At 34.7% G+C, this 21,576-nt stretch overlaps 2 protein-coding genes across 2 annotated transcripts; both read right to left on the bottom strand.

Moving 5' to 3' along the window:
- Positions 1 to 42: 42 nt before the first annotated feature.
- Positions 43 to 12,440, bottom strand: LOC108338321 (uncharacterized). The gene is made up of 23 exons (XM_017575120.2): positions 12,286 to 12,440; positions 11,905 to 12,017; positions 11,085 to 11,690; positions 10,511 to 10,722; positions 10,326 to 10,397; positions 10,116 to 10,250; positions 9,046 to 9,164; positions 8,649 to 8,954; positions 5,834 to 5,921; positions 5,649 to 5,754; positions 5,446 to 5,559; positions 4,490 to 4,653; positions 4,251 to 4,371; positions 3,856 to 4,080; positions 3,577 to 3,767; positions 2,613 to 2,780; positions 2,401 to 2,506; positions 2,044 to 2,181; positions 1,625 to 1,786; positions 1,352 to 1,552; positions 902 to 1,096; positions 725 to 796; positions 43 to 543 (listed from the first exon to the last, which is right to left on the bottom strand). The coding sequence occupies exons 2-23, from the start codon at positions 11,950 to 11,952 to the stop codon at positions 391 to 393; spliced, it is 3,702 nt and encodes a 1,233-aa protein (XP_017430609.1). The 5' UTR covers positions 11,953 to 12,017; positions 12,286 to 12,440; the 3' UTR covers positions 43 to 390.
- Positions 12,441 to 15,234: 2,794 nt separating this feature from the next.
- LOC108336279 (glucose-6-phosphate isomerase 1, chloroplastic) lies at positions 15,235 to 21,080 on the bottom strand. Its single transcript, XM_017572669.2, has 14 exons — positions 20,377 to 21,080; positions 20,154 to 20,276; positions 19,577 to 19,675; positions 19,398 to 19,481; positions 18,713 to 18,856; positions 18,567 to 18,632; positions 17,465 to 17,533; positions 17,251 to 17,358; positions 16,864 to 16,916; positions 16,647 to 16,785; positions 16,376 to 16,532; positions 16,105 to 16,183; positions 15,585 to 15,651; positions 15,235 to 15,485 (listed from the first exon to the last, which is right to left on the bottom strand). The coding sequence occupies exons 1-14, from the start codon at positions 20,881 to 20,883 to the stop codon at positions 15,351 to 15,353; spliced, it is 1,830 nt and encodes a 609-aa protein (XP_017428158.1). The 5' UTR covers positions 20,884 to 21,080; the 3' UTR covers positions 15,235 to 15,350.
- Between the last annotated feature and the right edge of the window lie 496 nt (positions 21,081 to 21,576).

The raw sequence follows: 21,576 nt of genomic DNA, 5'->3' as shown, positions 1-21,576 counted from the left end.
CTGCTAATCAATCAGAAATTATCCCATAATATGTTCTAAAAATTTTAAAACTCAACACTTTTATCATAATCAATTAACCAACAGTGGAGGAACTTTTAATCTGTAGTGCATATATTTAGTTATAAACAGAATATTAGCGATGTCACTGCTAGTTATATAGAATGTTAAAAACTAATAAATTTATATATTATTCCTACTACTGCTACCAAGTAGTACAATGAGTAATTTACTGTATATATACCATGTATAGAAAAAATCACTATTCCTCATTGAAAAGCACATTGATCTTTCTGAGAGCAGTTGAGTTGCTTGCTCCTACTACAAAATTGGTGACCCCTTTTCTTCTTAGCCCCATGTATGCCTCACTTCATATTTACATGTAGAATTGGCCTAATAGTAAAATGTGTTGTCCTTGTGATTGGGAGCATCCTTGCATAGCATGGAACGAACTTCCATGATGGATCTAGGTGGCTCCAGGTCTTTCTCATGCAAAGCATTTCCTAGAAATTGCTGTATGTGTGAAGCAAACGTATCATCCAGAATCTGCACAATATTACTTCAGGTCACAAATCATAACCCAAAGTACGCAGCATATAGAAACAATACAAGAAAGGGATGCCTTTCTGGCACTTTCACTATAAAGCAATCAATCTAGACCAATGTTCTTTGAGACCTTTAAAGCTATACTACAGAAACACTGTCAAGCAATTAAGTAGCTACTCACAGATACAGCGACCCTTGAGCCTTTGTACCACGATCTATTCTCTTTTCTGTTCTCCAAGAAACTTAAAATTTCCTGTTAAATCATAAATATAGCGAAATATGATGCAATTAATATTTGTCTGAAATATAAAAGATGCTCAAAGGCAAGGCAACAGAATCCAGATGAAAGTGAACTGACCTGTCCCATACGATCCCAAAAACCTCTACAGATGGCAATGAAAACATGAGTCTCAAAGACACTATGAAGGTGACTTATGGTACTAGCCAACTGATCTTTCAACGGCTGCATTCTACTTCTTAAATCAGACTCCACCACAGTTTCCTTTGATTCTTGGAGAATCTTTTTTAATTTTGTGGTATTCTGTAACTTTGTCTGAAACGTCATAAAGGATGCTAATATTATGAAATGTTCTTTATATGAAGAAATAAGTAACTTCACAGGCAAGATAATCAAGTTTGCTATTTATAAATATCTGCTCAGTATTTACTCCATTGTAAAACCAAAAAATGAGTTTTAGGAAATTTGTAATTAATTGATATGTGCCTAAATATCGTGACTGAAGTAATGCTCTACCTACACAAGTCAAATATTATGATAACACCATAAATTTTCTTTCAAAAGACTAACATTTTCCGCTAGTTTCTCCACAATAGCTTGCACGTAGTTCCTGAACTTTGCTCTCAGCATCACTGTCACCTCACTAAGTCGCTCACCAGGTGTTGTATTTCCAACATTTGGCAAGCAAGAACCCCATGTCTTGAACTGGGATTCAACCCTGGGACGCAGGATGTCAAGCATTCTCTTCAAGGAATTCAAAAGAACTCCAAGCTGGAAAAAGTAAGAAAATTTTAAATAAAGTATCGAAGACACGAAAAACAGTTTTTCAGAAATTCAACTCACCTCATCAGGAACCACATAGGCACAAGTAGTTCGTTTGGCAAGCTTCTGGACATATTTAAGACCGAATTTCTTAGGAGCCATGCTTTCTTTGAGAGGAGATAATACATCTGCATATTGTTTGTCTAAAGCTTCCACAATGGCCTTCTCAATATCAGCTACGGCCTGTTGCCAATTTTTTTTTTCAAAAAATTAATCAAACTGTCTTCAAACTTTTGGCCATCAAATACAATAACAGACTTAGGGCCAAGGAGTAAAAACTCATGTTCTAAAGTGGCCTTTTTAACATAGGAAATAATTGAAAGAAGAAAAAAATCTCAAGGATAGGTATTTGTTTGTGGAAGAGATGAAAAGTGAAATGGATAGTATCAGAAGTTCAGGGGTAAAAAGGGGAAAGAAATAACAAGAATTGGCATACATACATTCTCTAGAACCAAGGTATATTCTGGCCATCGGCAAATTATGACCTCATAGTCTGTCAATGTCTCCTTCAGCCGCTCATACATGTCATCAACAAAGGGAGTAGTAGAATGTTGTGTTCTAACTCCAGACCATTTCACCTGCAACAGGAATGCATTTAGATTATATACCACGTTGTCAAAACAATTTACTGCAGAAGAGATATAGTGGTTAAGGTAAAATTCATTTTAGGGATTATAATTAAGTCCTGAAGACAATCAAAAGATTACTTGAGACCTAGTTCACCTAAAGGGAGTATCTTCCTGAAGACACAAAATGAAATATGACAATATTAATGCTATATCTTAAATATTAAGTACCTTATCTAATTTGCATGACTCCAGCAGAGATAGACGTTTATCTTGTATCCAAACAAGAATATACAAATGGAATAGCTCTTTTGCGTCTACTCCACCTTTGATGGGACTAAGAAAATAAAACAAGTTAGATCTGTGTAGTAGAAGGGATTGATTCTTTGACTAAAAAGCCAGGGCATACTTAATCTCTCCAACTAAAGCGTAGCAACACTTACCCAATACTCCAGTTTACAAGGTCTCTCTGAAAATCTGATGTTGCAATAACAAGTTCTGCAACTGGCGATGATGGCCCTGATGGTGGACAAGATATAAGGAATGCACGTAATCTATTGCAAAGTTCTGTGCTGTATATGGAAGCAGAAAGATTTGGCAGGTCCACAAAGCTGTGAAAATATTGAACCAGCTGCATTAGAACCTTTAACAAACAATAGCAATATGATAGACTAACACAACAATACTTTAAAACTAAGGAAGATGAAATTTGAAATGGATCTAATAATGTGATTGAATTCAATGCCTGAGTCAAGCTCAAAACAAAAGTAATCATTGTACAAGAAAGGGATGTTGTAATATGAGAATACAGACTCAAGATAACAGTTGCAGTTAAAGACACAAAATGCAACATTTTCGTTTACTATATGTAAATTACATGTTCGTTTCATAGTTTGGCTGAAACTTATTCATTTACTATAAAAGCTTTAATACCAGGTCTAATTTTTTGGAACTTAAAATGCACAGCCTTTAATCCTGATAAGAATGAAGAAAAAATATCATGGTTAAAAATGGGAACAATAAAATCAATTAGTCCCACCAATTGTTTTGCTGAGGACTTTTGTACAACTCATTGGACTTGGTAAAGAGTAATAATATACTGCTTTACAGTACCCAATACTGATATATTATCATTCTATAAGCTAATAATACTAATTAATAGCAATTGCATTATAAATTTCCGTTAAGCCTGAAATAGTAGACATCCCACTGTGTAACCATCACTTAAATAGAAGAACAGAAAGTCTACCTACATACAGCTGCGTTTCAAGATTAGAAGAGATGCACATAACACAGCACATATTTGCATGTAAGCACAATTAAAGATGAGATATGATACACATAACGTATATCAAAGTTCTAGAAAAATAAAACGCAAACAAAATGGAGTCCTCAAACAAATAATACCTAGGAAGTATATTTTGATTATGAATCTGGATATCCGTATAAATCTCATTTCTAAGATTTATACATAGGGTTTTCATCTTTTGGTAAGCAGTAGACATAGCTATGCCATCCATCGAACTGCTTTCATTATTTTGGGCAATATATTCATCCGTTTCACTCAGGTGCCTCTTGGACCTCTTTTTTGCGGCAACCTAGCAAGATATTAATTTGTCAATTAAATTGCAACGTCACGAGTATACAATTGACAATTGTTGTCATAAAGTATCAATTTTCTCTAACCTGGAAATAATGACAAAATGCAGTTTGAGCCTCAGGAGATAAGATATCATGAAGAAGCTTATAAAGTTTAACAGCAGGTTCCAATGCAGGCGCTGCATGGCCAGTTGCTGGTCTGAAAACCTCTATGATGCCCGAGAAAGAAGATTCATCCAGTGATTTGTAATTTTCAAAAACAAGAGTTAGTATATGTTCAATTTGATCCCTGGTCTCTCCTAGTATTCGGTTCTGGAGATGAACAAAAATCACACCATGTTAGACAACACAAAAAATCAATGAATTTGATAGTAAACAAATGCTAACAAAAAAATCAGTTCAGGTATATTGACTACACCTAAAACATTGAAGTGGCTAGTTGAAGTTATATGACAAGAATAATAATTAAATGTCAAAGATACCTCCTGGTGACTCAAAGAAGTCTTGCCATTGCCCTTCATGATAACAGGTGCTAGTAGATTACAAACCAAGTTGAGGCAGTCTGCTGTAGGTGTCGCCACATCCATGACATAAGATAGATATCTATTTAAACAGAATGTTGTGAACACCTTATTATAATAAAATGAGAAAAAAAAAGTGTGAAACTACATATTAAAGAAATCAAATAATTTATGGGAATTGCAGATCAACTTTACATTACCTCAACTTAGTATATATCTCAGATACTCCATAATAGGATGCAAACTCAGTCAAAAGCCATTTCCATGGACCATGCAACATTAGGTTCCTCTGCTGAAAGCCCTGAATTTTCATTGCAACTTCCATAACTAAGTCATAGGCAACTGTCTCTGCTACAGAACCATACTGGGATTACAGAAGACAATAAAATGTTAACACGTGAGGCACATTATATTAGAATGCTCAAGAAAATATAAGAACAAATAATTAAGCATGACTACTCCAACATAAAGCACACAACATTTTTATTCATTTCGGTCAGAATAATTATATCATAGGTTCTTTCTCATTTTCTGTGCATACAACAAAAGAAAGGGGGTTGGCAGAGTGGAGCATCTTCCTGTGAATTGAAAATATTGGCCCCCAACGTTGTTTGAGAAATGTTTGCAGTTTTCATTGTTTTCAGGGACCAGCATTCGTATACAGTACATTCAGAAAAAAAAAAAGGTATGCCTAATAGCTACATATCATGGCAGAATACAAATAATGTGGCATTCTTGTAATTTGAAGACAGAAAAAGTTTCTTGAGCTAAACAGACCTATAATCTGCATCTGACCAAAATCATGCAAATGATGTGTCAGACAAATGAATTTAAATACAGTTTAACATAAAAAACAAAATACATAATCAAATTGTGCTGTATTTTGGCAACCAAAAAACAAATTCAGTTATATACATCATATATCATGGATTGCGAAAGTAACTTCTAATATTTGTGCAGTAAGCCCTGGGAATTACCACCAAATATGATTATCTTTTCTATTTCAAATCATTTTTCAGTTCCAAGAATCCTGGCTCTTTTATGCTGCCATGATAGCTTGACTATGATTTAAGAAAGAACAGATTACAGGATTTGAAGCTCTCTCTGCTATAGCTTTATGTCCAAAAACAACTGATTGTTGTTCACAGTAACTAACCTTAAGATGACTATTATCATCTGCACTGGTTGAGTAATTTATATAAAGTTGTAACTTGCCCACAAGCTCATGGTCAGGTTCCCGATAAATAGGCCACCAGCGTAATTTGTCAGCCTGTTTCAGTTGAACATAAATTTCATCATATAATTACCACTCAAGACAGGCAATAATAACACCCAGAGACAAACAGCATTTTATATTACCGGGTCATCAGCTATAGTAGCCACTTGGACAAGAACACGACCAAATTGCTTTCCCTTGGAATCTTGAACTTCAACAAGTAAATCATCTCCAAGGCTATCTGGAAAACTGTACAAGTATTCAGAAAATTATTCAAGAGGTAACAATCATAAAAATTGAAAAGACACAGACAAACAAGAAAACTTACAACATATGGACTTCACTAGATCCCGGCTGCAACCTTACTGCATCATCTTCAACTATGCTTTTCAGCCTTAAGATACATGAGTATGTCTCTGATCACATGCACAGGTGGAAAAATAAATAACATAAAACAAGCCCAGTGAAATCCAAATTAGTGAAATGAGAATCAAGTAGGTACAATTAGAACTGAAACATCATGAAACACAGACTAAAGTAATCAAGCATGTAAGGAAGTATAAAAGTTCACAAAAAGATCCATAAATTCAAAAATAACTGATTATATTAAAATAAAATGGAATACTTCTTTTGACTCAGCTGTAACAGGAGTCCATCAAAGAACTATCTTATAACTACAGAGAAGGTTAGTTCAAGCCAGGGAGTATACCTGATAGCTACACTACAGCACAATAAGTTTTTCCCTGGTAATAATAATATAACATAGAGAGAGTGGAGGCTTCCTAGTTATAGATTTAGGGAGAGACACAAGAGTCGATGAGACCACACAAACCGCAGCAGGAATTGGACAACTTTTATGTAGACTCTATTCAATCCTATTCCTACCTTTATGTCAACCACTATAGCTACAATGCAATTTTAATGGTGTCAAGCTACTAATGATTGAACTGTAACACATGACAATGAGTTTGTTAAACTACAATCAAATGACTATATGCAATTCTTTCATAAAAACCATCACAACTATAATAAAAATATTAATCAAGGCAAATTACATCCAGTAACATTGCAAATGTTTTAAGTACTATCACATTTAAATAATTGCATAGTGTTATATATATATATATATATATATATATATATATATATATATATATATATATATATATATATTAGATTATTTGATATCTTAGATATATTATCTTTATCTATCTTTAGTTACTTTGTTATTATTATTTATTTGTATTTTGGACTTAACTCATATTTCTTTTATTATAAATACATATTTCTTTTACTATAAATACAACACCCTATGTGTATTTTTTACACAAAGGAAATTAATCTCATACATAGCTTTTCACTATATTCAATATGATATCAGTGGTGGTAGTGGTGGACAAGGCACGACTAGAGAACCACAAATAAAAGGAATATTGCCTGTATTAGAAGGAGACATTATCAGAAGAAGAATGACCTTTAAGGTAAAAAAAAAAAAGACTCATTGAAGATGACATCTGCAGAAACAAAATGGCAGTTAAGAGAAGGAGAAAAACACTTGTGTCCTTTTTGTGATCTAGTAAATCCTAAAAAAACACATTTGTGGGATTGAGGAGATAACTATTCAAGACCATGACTAAATTATGAATAAAACATGAAGACCCAAAAACTTTTAGACATAAGGGATAAAGAAGTTCATGAGAAAATAAAATAGAATGAGGTATTTTATTATCTAAAACTAAAAAGGGCATGCGATTAATGAGATAACATGTAGTAAGAATAGCATCACCCTAAAAATATTGAGAAATCTCACCATGAATTAAAAAGAGTGCAAGTTGTTTAAATAAGATGTCTATTTTTGCACTCAACCGCCCCATTTTATTGAGGTGTATAAGAACATGAAGTTTGATGAATTCAAAATCTATTGACACACCCATGGATCCTAATACTAAACTTCTACCAAATGAGAGGGAGCCTAAGTCAAATCCTAGGTAGTATAAAAGACTAATTGAAAAATTGAATTATCTTACAATCACTCGTCACATTTCCTTTGTAGTCAATGTGGTCAGCCAATTTCTTAATTCCCTATGTGAAGATCACTGGAATGCAGTCATTTGTATATTAAAGTACATTAAAGGAACTCCTAGAAAAGGGTTGTTATATGATCCAATAACCGTACAAGAGTTGTTTGTTATTCAAATGTTGATTGGACAAGATTTCTTTTTGATAGAAGGTCTACATCCAGATATTGTATCTCCATTGGTGGCAACTTGATCTCTTGGATAAACAAGAAACAAAGTGTTGTGAAAAGATCTAGTGCAGAAGCAGAATATAGAGCAATGGTCTCAGCTACTTATGAGCTTGTTTGACTTAAGCAATTGCTCAAAAAGTTACAATTTGGAGACATCACTCAAATGACACTTATATGTAACAATCAGGCTACTCTTCATATTAGTTTTAATCTTGTTTTTCATGAGAGAACAAAAAACATTGAGATTGACTATCATTTCATTCGAGAGAAGATTGTATCTAGAGACATCAAGACTGAGTTTGTTAACTCAAACTATCAATTAGCATATATTTTCACTAAGTTTTTACGGGACCAAGAATTGATTATATTTTTATCAAGCTTGGTACATACAATTTGTATGCACCAGTTTGAAGAGAATGTTAAATATATTAAATTATTAGATATTTGAGATAGATATCTTATTTTTATATTTTATCATTAGTTACTCTGTTATAATTCTTTATTTGTATTTTGGACTTAGTCCATATTTCCTTTATTATAAATATAGTACTCTATGTGTATTTTCGGAGATTAATCTCATACATAGTTTTTCACTATATTCAATACATAGAAACAAAAAAACAATTCCATGCTTACACATATCATAATATTGAACACTTGACAGTACTATTACACAATTCCAAGGATTAAGGAGTACACACAACAACACTAGAAGCAAAATCTGTTAGTTTCACAGAAAGCCAAAACTCAATTAGACCAAATTCCTTCTTAGAGTTAAACAAGTCTGATATTTTGGCCATAATAGAAATATTGAGAAGGAATTTTTTTCAGACAGTTTTCTCCATAATACATAGAAATAATGAATAATTATAATGCATTTTGCTTCACTACATACCTTGCACAACTTCATATGATGATGAATTATTCCTTAGAGTTGTTACGCCAACCTTCAGGAGTCCAGATACCTGCTGTATGTAGCGGGTACTAGCATGCACATATGCCAGGCTTTGTCGAGCCAAGGAACCATTTGCAGGCACACGTGGAACAAATCGAATTCTTCTGAGAGCTTGAAATCCAGCAGATAGTGATGATTGCAAATTGGAGAAATGGTGTCGCACAGAGTCCATTTTAATTTTGTTTGTCATTAATGATGACATGCTACAGCCATTAGGAGGGTCTAAGCCCATTTTGACTTTACGAACTGCACAAAGTGAAGAATGTCTAAACAAGGATGCACTTGGGATGATAAGTTAAATAATTTTATTAGTAAAAAAGGTAACATGAGAATGTACCTTGCACCTTCATCTTGCCAATAAGTTTTTTGGGTTTTGGAGCAATACCCTCACTGGAAGGCTCTGCATTGCTCTTCACCATTAGTTCATCTTCTGATTGTAATAGTATCTGCCGTAATCTACATATACCAAAAAAGGAATCCAATAAGAACAGAGGAACCAAAATAATAGTCAAGGATCCACAATTAAAAAAAAATTCTTAAATAGAGGCATGTGAATGGTTAAATATATATCACACTCACATCATAGGAGACCAAGTGCCAACAGAAGTAGTAGAAAGCTTCGGAAAAGAAAGGTGTTCACAAAATTTTCATTGACCTTGGTTCATAAAATAAAGTTTTATTTAATGACAAGACAGACACTGTCCCCTGTTGTCTCCCTACTTATTCCTGAGAATCATGCAAGTAAAATGTTTACTTATTTCATGGTTGCAGAAAAATAATGTTTTTTTCCAATGTTTTGGCCAGAGTCAGCATGACATAATAAACACCTGTGTTAGATTCTCCACAAGCACTATACACTGTAACATGTAGAGTTAGCACCATTTGTTTATACTCATGGATAATACACAATAGAGAAAGGCTTATTTATGGTTTTTATAGACTTACAAAAAGAATAAGACCAAGTGCCAAGAGAAGTAGTAGAAAGCTTTGGAAAAGAAAGTTGTTCACATGATTTTCATTGACCTTGGTTCATAAAATAAAGTTTTACTTAATGACAAGACATTGTCCCCTGTTGTCTCCCTATTTATTCCTGAACCACCATCTGAATGGAATCATGCAAGTAAAATGTTTACTTATTTCATGATAGCAGCAAAATAATGTTTTCTTTTTCAATGTTTTGGCCAGAGTCAGCATGACATAATAAACACCTGTGTTAGATTCCCCACAAGATACTATACACCTGTAATATGTAGAGTTAGCACCATTTGTTTATACTCATGGACAATACACAACAGGAAACAGCAAGAGTATCTTTACCAGAACTAAATACAGCAAGACTAGAGGAAGGAGAGGGAAGAAGAGGGCAAAAGAGGGAAAAAGAGAAGTGTAGGAAGAACCTTAACTTACCCAAATGAATCCCTAAGTAGAGCACATTCATTTTCCAAAAACATAGGAGCTTCCATGCACTGCATTGCCCAAGCATGAAGGCAAAGGCGCACACAGGCATCATATGCAATCACTCCATGCCATGGCCCAAGAGCACTGAAATGAATTTACACAGAAATGAGCCACAGCCAAGGAGAAAATATTGAGCACAATCAAAGAGGCATGAAATACCTTGCATGAAATGTTGGAAGGCGGGGTGGGTGTGAATTTGAAGATGTAGCAGCCTCTGAACCAGTAGCAGTTCTGTACATATAGAACAGATTAAATAATATTGGATAGCTACACATGCACATAAAGTGTTCAGCTAGGAAGTCATGTATTTTTGAAGAGGTTAAAAACTCAAATGTCTTGCTAACCTAACAAATTGGTCAGGGCTCCCACTTTCAACATGGTTTTCTATCTTATCCCCTGAAACAGGTTTCAAAGTACTTGATTCAGCTTTGTTTGGAGAAATATGAGCTCTGGAAGTGGGGATTTCCTTGCGTGTTTGTCTGATATCTTGAGTAGAACCAGAAAATGGGGGTGCACTGGGAATGTCATCATCTTCATCATCAGATATTCTTCCATGCTGGGAATTTTGTAACACAATTCAAGAAATTAGACTAATTTCAGCCATACATTTGTAGACTAGTGGGTTTAAGTCCTAAATCAAAGATGAGAAAATATATAAGGAAATAATAGAGACCAAGAAGAGGCACATTGCCAATACAACAACAGTGATTAACGCAGCATCTGCCTTCTCGAATTTAAATAACAGTATAAAAAGCCTGTTGTTCTATAAACAATGTTTTTTGTCACCATCTGATGTTTCAAAAAATCAATTCATATTAGCAGTTATAATACCAAGAAAATTTTCAGTATTACTGGATACTGTAGGCCACATTACAGCTATGCACTTCAATAGTTTATACCGCATCCACCATTCCATACCTTCTCTGCAGCATTTTTCACATTCATCCTTGAAGGCACACTAGAAGTATACCCTTCAGACAAATAAGTTCTACTTCTTGGCAGAGCTCCATTGATACTTCCTCCTACCTGCGTGGTAGAGAATTCAGAGCTAGCTGCAGAATCCGATGAATCATCCTCTGTGAAGCCACTCTGCCGCACATTAGCAGCCCCCCTCATCACCGGATCCCTCACAGTGCCAGGTCTACCAACCAGTGTTTCCCTGGAAGAACTGACCTCTGAGTATGTATAATCACTCCCATATCGAGCCCCCCTTTGATTGAAGTTTCCAAACCTCCTTGCAGCACCATTGGGAATTCTTCTATCTTGTGGTGATGAATCCAATGAGTATCTGCCACCATAAACTTCTTCCTCCGATTCAATGCTGTCATCATTATCGGAATTTGAAGCACTATCTCCAGTCTCACCTGGCACAACTGTAGATACAGGAATTGCATTAGCAGGAAGATGCCCACTCCTGAATTTTGCTGGGGGCGGTAGCCCAAACCCTCTACCAGCACCACTCTTCATCCCACTGATGGGATCATTGCGTGATCTCAATGCATTGTTTGAGATTGGAACTTCCTTCTAAACACCCACCAAACAAAAACAAAAAAATCAGAATTTTCACATACACTAATGTAGTGGTAAGAGTTTTCCAGAACACCAACACAAAAATTAAAAAAAAAAAAAATACATAACTTTACAAACCCTACCCAAATTAAGAAAACCGCATGTGAGTTATACCCTCAAATAATAAAACTCTAAGAACTAACAGTCAAAAGGATCGAGTGATGGTTACCTCTCGGACCCATCGAAGTGCATTTCTGTCAAGACCTTCAGTGAACATCTTAACCTAACCGCCAAATCTAAAATAGAAACCCCTTGAAGGGAATGTACTTCCAAAAGAATGGCCTATCACAAAACAGTGAAGCTTCTGATTAAACAAAACAAAGGATGCTACAACAAAATCATGCAGATACTACGCATTCTGACATGTAAGAACACACAGATTAGAAGGGTTTGAGTAGAGAGAAGAGGGTACCAACAGGAAAAGGAAAATAAATAAAGCCTCAAGGAGAGACTGGAATCAGTTTAGATAGAGAGAGAGAGTAGAAATAGAACTATACAGGTAATGGGAGTGCGAGATTTGAAGCAGAAAAAAAGAAAAGGGTTTGCTTACTCAAAAAGCTTCCTTTAATTTGGTTTCTCTCTCACTCACAAACTCAGACTGAAAAAAGGAAAGACCCACAAAACTCAAAACCTCTGCGGCTTGTCTCTTTCTTTGGGTGTCTCTGCACTGCACTGGTGCTATTCTTCAATGATCTCTCCATAACACCCAATTATGACCGTTTATATTATTAAAGAAAATATGTGATATATTTTAAAAAAATATTCTGTATCTATAACATTCATACAACATTTTATTTATCTTCTAGGAAACGTCATGTATGTAAATGTTGCTAAATTAAAAATCTATGACTTACATAGGAAAACTGTCATTTTTTGTAATTAGAAATCTTAAAATGAAATCAATGTCATATTTAATGTTAAGAAGATAACTTTACAACTTAACATTTTGAACAAAATTTGTCTTTTTCTCTAGAAGACTATAGTGCTAAAAAAATGTTAATAAAATTCTTTACTTTTCTTTTTATACTTTTTTTTATTACTGTGAACTGATAAAAAAAACATGTACATTTTATTGTATGTATATTTACACTTTTATTATAATAAAAAAATATAATTTTAAAAATATATATCTATACTATATTATATATTTTATTATATAAAGAGAAATCATCTTGTGTAGATGTACATATGGTTTTCAATTTTACTCTTTTATAAGTAATAATTTATTAATTTTACATTTTAAGTCATTTTTAAAAAAATTTAACTATTTTTTTTAAATTCAGCCATTTTTTAGAATTAACCCATTTTTTAAACTAAAATAATTATTTATAATAAAATATTACCTACAAGATGAAAAAAAAGACTATCTACAATGAATTACAAAAAAATGTTTTATATTTAGTTTTAATTATAACTATATTTTTTAGATAAAAAAATACAATACGTGTGTTTTTACGAGTAATTTTATAAAAATAATATTAAAAATATAAAATTAATTCAATTTAAAGTGTATATAAATTTTATATGGGTAATATTAAAAATATATTTTGCTAATTATTTTTAAGTAAAGTGAAACCTTTTAGTTAATATTTTATTAAATAAAAATGATTATTATATATTAAATAATAAAATTTTTTAAAATGTGGAATTAAAAATATATTTCTCTATAAATATTTTAATTTTTTTAATTTTTTTAATTTTTACTCATGTAATAAGAAATAGTCTATGTGATTCTATAAATTTGTGTTGTGAAAATGACGGTGATTTGGCGCCGTTTGCCTGGTGCCAAAAGCCTTTTATTTATATATTTGTGACCGACTAAAAAAGAAAAAAAGAATTGCTGACGGGTGAGAATATAAAGGACAGTAGTTTGGTAATACGAGACTTGACCAATGACGAGTGGAAGGAATGGAGCAATTAATTAGTTTTTTATAAATATTTAATTCAAACAAACAATAAAGGTTGGATGAAATCAAAAATCGAACGTTGGAGTGGTGGGGACACTTTATGGTCTTTTGTCTTTAACAATAAAATTTTTTGTTGTGAGAAGGAAAAATAAAGAAAAATAAGAAAAAGAGCAAAAGGGGCCCACAAGTGGTATAAGCACATGGTGGTGGTCCCACAATTAACCTAATATATTTCTTTGTTTGTGTTTACATATGATATTGGCTACTAAGTTACTCACAAATCAGCTACAGGTGCAAGTTGGTTGGTTAGAAGTGGCAATGGTATTGAAGGGAAATTTGGTTATATGGTTCTGAGAAATTTGTTGTGACAGCCACATGGAATATGCTTCAAGTTGACGGCTAGAATCATGAAGGGTGTTAGCTCTGACTTTAATTTGAAATTTTTTGAATGTCAATATAACTTAACGATAAGCTTTTTATGATATATTGACATTTTCCATTTTTCCATTTCAAATATTCAATCATTGCACTATCATTTTGACATGGGCGTCTTGGTACTTGGTTTGGTTGTTACCTTCTGCTGCATAGTGAATTATAGATGCATACACCAAACTTTTTAATTTCAATGACACCTCAATTAGTATATACCTACATACTACAAGAATTAAATTAAATAAAACCGTTATGATTTTTAGGCAATAATGGAGGAATGAAGCAGAGGAAGTTATTGTGTTAGAGAAAGATGGGTCATGTTATAGGCATGGTGCTGGTGTGGAACACCTGAGCCTCCATTCAGCACAAAATAAGGTGCAAGACAAGAGAGACGTTTTACGTTAAAGTGTATCAATGTGAACGCGTTTGGACAGCCAAGCAACATGAGTGTTTCAAATTCTACTGACAGCTGCGTGTGAAAGGTTAGTCTGAGGTGACTTATAATTGAGAATAAAAAAATGAGGGACCAAATAATTAGACAATTTGATTGAAAAAGGCTTGATTCGACCTAATTGTTATGTTTATTGCCTGATAGAAACATTTTACGTTCAATTGTCCTCCTCATTGGCTTTGTTAGGTACAATATCTATCAAACTTGTAAATTGTATGGCTCATGATGTGATATTATTGATTGTAAAATAAATGGTCTGATCTTACCCCATTTTTTAAGTTATATTTAATGGTGTTAAAGAACTATTTTAAAGTTAGTCGTGGGAATTCCTTTGTCAGGATTAGCACTCAGAAGCAAACAGTTGTGACTAAGTCAGCAACACATGTAAAGGAACGGAATTAAGGTAGCATCACACATTACGATGTATTGCATTACCTGACTGACGTGGTGCTTTTTCGATGTAATGCTTGTGCTTAATCTACTAATCTCATTCTACCACACAATATTGTATCTAGAAAGGCTCGTCATGATGCTTTTATGGACAAATTCTGGTAAAAGGTCACCAGTTCTATAAAGACCAGCTTGCTTAATTGTAAATTAATATCTAGATCCTCCATTTCGTACTAGGATACATTCAACCACTAAATTAAATATGACTCAAATAGATCACCTAAACTCAACCAGCCTTCCAAAAGTTTGTCTAAATAAATTGAAAAAAAAAATTATCTTCATTGCAGATGGAGAGATCCAACAACCAAAACAATTTATTGCTTTTTGATGGGTATTCACACACATCGTTATGAATGAGGATTTCGTTAGTCTAACTCATGCGTACAGTTCATCAAGATTACACTCCCCAAGAAAAACCTTAATGCTCCGTGGAGAACCACAGTTACCTTCAGCAATTAGTGCTCTATCGTTGGCAGCCATATGAGCAATAATCTTGTAAATCATTTCAATCTGCAGAAAGTAAAATGTTACAAAATTTATCAGTCTCACGGTTCTTAATGAAAGTTTAAGAAAATTAATATAAGGAAGCGGTGGGGTAGCAGTATATACATCTTCTGGGGCATGGCAACGGTCAGCGACTTCTTCAAGTGTTAATGGTTCGACAGGTTCCTTGCAGCTGAAGGCAAAAGTAGATAAACACCAATCAGTGATGGATTTAACTGGGCAATTGCATGGTAAAGAATATTGATGCTATGTACAAAAGCTTAGTATGAAATCCAAATATTGATCCTCTTCTATTATCCTTAATGGTGTGCGTATATATAGCACGCACAACATTGGATTAATAACAAAAATTACAAAAGATTATTATACCAAGAGATTCAAAGCTTCTACATTCTTACAAAAAGTCAATTGCATCATAAGTAAACAAAATGATAGGAACCAATGCTGAGCATCAGGATACATCATAGTTCCACAGCTACCCTCGATAAAAAAAATACTCACCCAGAGCTTATAAGTTCTTGTGAACTCATACATTCAGGAGGATCGGTACATGCATATATCATATTTTTAAATATCTCTTGCTCACACAGAGAAGTCTGCTATTTACAAGCATACTACAACGTACCTAGCTTCATTTAGCACTGCCAATACCCGCTTCTGAAGTGCTAATACTTCTCCTGCAGCTTTCTTACCAGCTTCCACACCTAATTATCAGCGGCAGTTAAATGATAATGATGACACTAATTTAGTCACTAAAAGAATAAAACAATTTAATTTGCATCAGTCAAACTTCCAAACCAACCGGGATCAGGTGAGAACGCAAGGATGATTTTCAATATTTTACTGAGATCCAGAAAATCCTAAAACATACTAGATGTCAAATGTGTACAGCTTACCAGGTTGGTGATACGCGTTTATGTTAACAATCGAGGCATATATTCCAACAGCCCGTTCATAAAGGGCTATTAGGGCCCCAACTGATCTGGGGTTCACTTCTTGCACCGTGACTGTGAGGGATTCACGGTTATTGGCATACAGGGCTGACCTTGTTCCCTGAAGAAACTTCTCATTTTAGCACTATGCACACATAACAACTAACCACATTAATATTTAAGTAGAATCACCACCAAATGCAATCAGAAAATATGATTGATTAATAGGTCAGACCTGTAGCATACCAAACAGGTAGTCACCACATGTGACACCTGGTTCAAGCTCCCAATCGTGACCAGGTGGTCTATCGCGTAGCACCTCAATGAATGTCACAAAAAAATTGTGCACACCTTCCCTCAGTTGCTGAATATAGCTGTTTCGGGTGAAATTTATTAAACAATTTAAACCAAAACTTATGCCCAACAAACTTTAAACTAGAATAAAAACTCACGCATGCTGATCCGTGCTTCCTTTATTTCCATAGACACTAATTCCTTGGTTAACCTGTGGGATAAAATTATGAAGGCATTAATTCATGAAAATTTTAAGTGTTTTAAGATTAAGCATCGTCACAAACTGAGTTTATCAGCAGCACGTCAACCAAGCTGATATATCCCAGGTATGATAAAAGCAAGAGAGCTCCATCTATAAGTGTGGAATGTGTGCTTCCTACGTGATTACATTTTACAAAACTACAGATAATAAGATACTGTCTAGTTCTTATTAGATATTGGCAGCTGTAAACTGAATAAAGAAAAATCTATTATTTTCCCTAAAAAACGACAAAAGTATCAAAATAATGGCAGTAAGAATTTTTAGACACGTCACATTCACATACCCGATTACCATCCAAGTCAAACTCCTTGCCAAGAGATTCCATGACCAATTGTTGCAAGTATCGACTAAATAATAACAAGCTGTCCTTATATGGAAGGATAACCATATCCTGAGTAATAAAAAGGAGGATAGAATCATAATAAGCAATAGTGACATGAAACAGAAGAGAAGACAGTGGCCTAATCATTCACAAACTAAAACTATTTGATGCATACTTTTGATCCTACACCATCTGTAGCCCAATACCAACATAAAGCCAGCAAAGCTGCAGGATTATTCCTTATCTGCATAGAAGCGTCAAATAGTAAGAAAGAAAGAAAGTTGAACAGCCAAAATGGTAAAGTAGAAAGAAAGTTGGAAACTGAATTGTAAAAGAAAACTACATAACTAATGCCACACCAGTTACCACACTTAATCACACTATGCTTAAAAGAAGGCAAGGGCATTCAAAAAATTGTTATCTAGAGTTATAACCAGCTTATCTAATTCTAATTTTTCACTAAAAAAACCTTTCCATTCCTACATACCAGCATGAATGTTCTCAATTTTTCTTCCTTCACATATTGTTGAACATTCTAACATCAAGAGGAGAAATCGATAGTTTGCATGGCCAAAAAAGCATGTCATAGGATGAAATAAAACATGCTTATTCTAAAACAAGCTGATAGTATTGAGTTTTTCACCATAATGATAAAAAAGAGCATTACTTTGGCAAACATTCACACAACACATCTGTGTCAAGTAATCATAAGCTAGAAGATCCAAACCTCAGTATTTTAGCTATAGCATGGATTTTGACACTAAATGCACCTCCATAGGTGATTACTGTTTAGCGCTGCAAACTTTACCAAGCTATTGTTTCATTCTATTACTGATTCTAGGGGTATGTCGGCAATTTTCTAATTTATGGTTTTTTTATCTAGGAAAACTAACCATATTGTAAAACTAACCAGTTCTAGAAAATACTTGAAGAATGTATGCAGAAAAAGAAAGAATTACAATGTACATCAAAAACTAAAAAACTCATGCAACAGCAATAGTTGCATTTATAACCAACCAAAAACCCAACTGTTTCCTTAACAACTTGATAAAATACATTAAGTTGACCAACAAATTTCATAACAGATTAGCACCACTCATGTATTTGGCCCATGGAGCATCAATAGTACTCTAACGTAGATACAGTAAGTCATTAAGTAAATGCAGGACTAGGTGGTGCATTGTTATACAGGAAAAACGTTCATCTAAATAAGCACGACACTAAGTAATCTTAAAATGTTAAAAAATTGGATAGAATGTCCAGAAACACGATCATACCACAGTACTTCTATTTGCCTCATCCATTAATGCCGCACCAGCAAGCATTTCTCTGATGTCAATGCTCTGAATCAAGACGCGTTACAGTTTAATATAAAACGTCAAAGTAAAATAGCAATGAGTTGTTATTGTTTAGGGCAAATTACCTGAAGGGCTGCTGGAAGCAGGCCAACCGCAGACATCTCTGATGTTCTACCTCCCACCCAGTCAAACATGGGAAATCTAGCTAACCAGCCCTCGATTCTTGCAGTGTTATCCAACAGAGAATTTTCTTGTGTTATAGCAACACCCTGCATTATACACCATGCAACAGCAGATGAAGATGATTCTTTAGGTCACAAACTGACAACAGATGTGTACAAAAGTAGGGCCAATGTCATTGAGAAATTCATATTAATGCCAACAGAAAAACACATTGCTAATAACTAAAATTGTGACAGATAAATACTCAAAATCAATATTATATTAAGTTAATATAGAAAGAGATTTTCCATAATTCGAAGACTTAGTGCATGTTGGAATTACGTTTGCACATACGTTAATCTGTTCACTTCAATCCACCAAGAGACAAGCCTTTCCATTTGCACTTGTTGGATTGGAACATGTGTCTACTGATATCCAAATACACTATTAACCTCACTCATTCATCAGAGCGTGGAAAAAAACTCTTAAATAGTTGAAGAGGCTCAGTTATACGTAGACAAGGCAAGAAAATCTGTGAAAATAGAAGCCATAGAAATGACCTAAAATAATATCTTAATATTTAACACATCGTCATTCAAAAATAATTTGGAAGGAATTTCTTATGAAAATTAAAACCTGAGATTAAACCTGTTTTGGGAAATTCAATCCAGCTTCACGGAAAGCTTTCTGCACTTCTAGCAAGCCATTTCTAGTCTCTGGGGTACCACCACTCTGAAGATAAATCAAAATTCATAATTCAGCGACAAACAATAATAAATCCCACTAACACCATATTCAAACAAAAAGAGGATAATCTCCATGCACACCTTCGAAATTACTAGTACAAGTGTCGAAGCTAGTTCAGGCCCAAGTTGTGCAATTTGATGATCAATTCCAGCAGGATCCGTGTTGTCAATAAATCTTATCTGTCAAAAGTCCAAAGCATCAATTTTACCCCATAACAATGTGTTTGAGAATGCCTCGTTCACATTCCACAAAGAACAAAGCTTGAGAGATTGTTTGATTTGATAGAATGTTTTCCATTTTCTATAAGTGGAAACATATATAAGTTTAATTTATATGCATTGTCAACCAATGGAAATTCATCGTTGGTATGACTTTTAATGTAATCATTGTAGTAGTAAATAGTAAAACTTAACAAACTTATCGAACATGCGAGGCTATTACTAGATGACAATGTTAAAACTCTTTATAGCGTCACGGCAAACATTATTTACTCTTTTACCATTTTATATATAAACTTTCAAATATTAGGGGTACATTTTGCAAACAAAATTGAAGTTTCCAAGCCCAGTACATTTTTAATGTTAACCTCTAAAAACTCCAATTATAATGGAGGTTTCGAAGCATGAATCATTCCTTTAACTGCTCGGATCGTATTACCTTGAGTGGAGGATTATCCGGAGCCAGCGCCTCCGCCACAAACTGCGGTCCAAGTGCGGAGCCTCCGATCCCAACCGAAAGTATCTGCGTAAACCTCCCCTCCGGCGACGACGGCGGCTTAATCTGCCAAGACGCAAACCACCAAACCGCAATCTCTAACCAACCACACTAGATGCAATAAAGTCGAAACGCAGCTAACTACAAACCGCGACATCGAACTAACCTTACCGCTGACGACGTCGTTCGCGAAGCTGCAAATGGCGTCGAGCGTGTTATCAATCTGCGTTTTGAGGAACGCGGTGGGCGCCCGCGAGGAGTCCCTGAGCCAGTAGTGGCCAACCATGCGTCCCTCATCAGGGTTCGCGATGGCGCCCTTCTCGAGGTCCTCCATGGCACGGAGCGCCGCCTGGAAGCCGGGCTCCATTTCGCGGACGAACTCGTCGGTGAACCCGACCCGGCTGACGTCCAGGTAGAGGCCGAGCTCCTTGTGCTGGTAAAGCCACTCCACGTAACGGTGCCATAGGGCGCGTGAGTCCTTCTCAAGTCCCGCGTGGTGCGGTTTTGTTATCGAGGAGAGTTGCGCGGGAGCCTCACGCGCGAGGGAGCGAGGGGGGAAGGGTTTGGGGCGGGAGGGGAATGAGGGGAGAGGGGTGCGACGTCGTTTTGGGGTGGAGTGGTTTTGGTGGTTGAGAGTTGGGGAGGATGAGCAAATGCCTGAGATTGAGGCCATGGGAAATGAAAGGTTAGTTAGTTAGTTAATTGGGGTTTGGTCATTTTTGTTTTGTGAAGATTTTGGTTTCTGAAGAAGTGTCTGTGGGATTGAAATTGAAGTGGAATGAATGTGTTATGAGAGGAGAAGAGGAAGAAGAAGAAGAAGAAGAAGGAAAAGCTTTGTGTGATTGTTGGTGACTTGGTGTGCTGACTGGGATAATGAAGGGAGTGGTGGGTTTTCATTGGTTGGTGGGAATAAACTATCTCTTGTCTTACCAAAATAGGGTTCAACTCCAACCATTATTACTTTTGTACCCTAGTATATTCTCCTCTCACTTCCTCTGTTGACAAAATAACGACAAATCTTACATTTTTTAAGTAACCAAAGTATTCATTGTTGTCGCATGATTATGTTGTGCAAAAGTTGCGCAATTTTTTCGGGAGATTATGTAAATGGACAAAAGTTAAAAAAATTATCCCCAAAGTCGTGATTAATTGACTGATAGAAGTTGTGCCAGACTTAACTGTGTTATATATATAATAAGTTGTAAACTTTTTCTTGGCTTTAAAATATACATTAAAATTAACACAATTATTATATTCAAAGATAGCGTTATAATTTAAATGTTTAGTGTTTAGTTTTTAAGATTTTTATATTTGTTTTTTTCTAATTGTCTTATTGGTATGTTATTATTAATTTTATATACAAAAT

This window comes from Vigna angularis, chromosome 7 (assembly GCF_016808095.1).
Source record: "Vigna angularis cultivar LongXiaoDou No.4 chromosome 7, ASM1680809v1, whole genome shotgun sequence".
Classification (NCBI taxonomy): domain Eukaryota; kingdom Viridiplantae; phylum Streptophyta; class Magnoliopsida; order Fabales; family Fabaceae; genus Vigna; species Vigna angularis.
The sequence above is the reverse complement of the archived record's forward strand: the minus strand, read 5'-3'. Positions and strand labels throughout refer to the sequence as shown.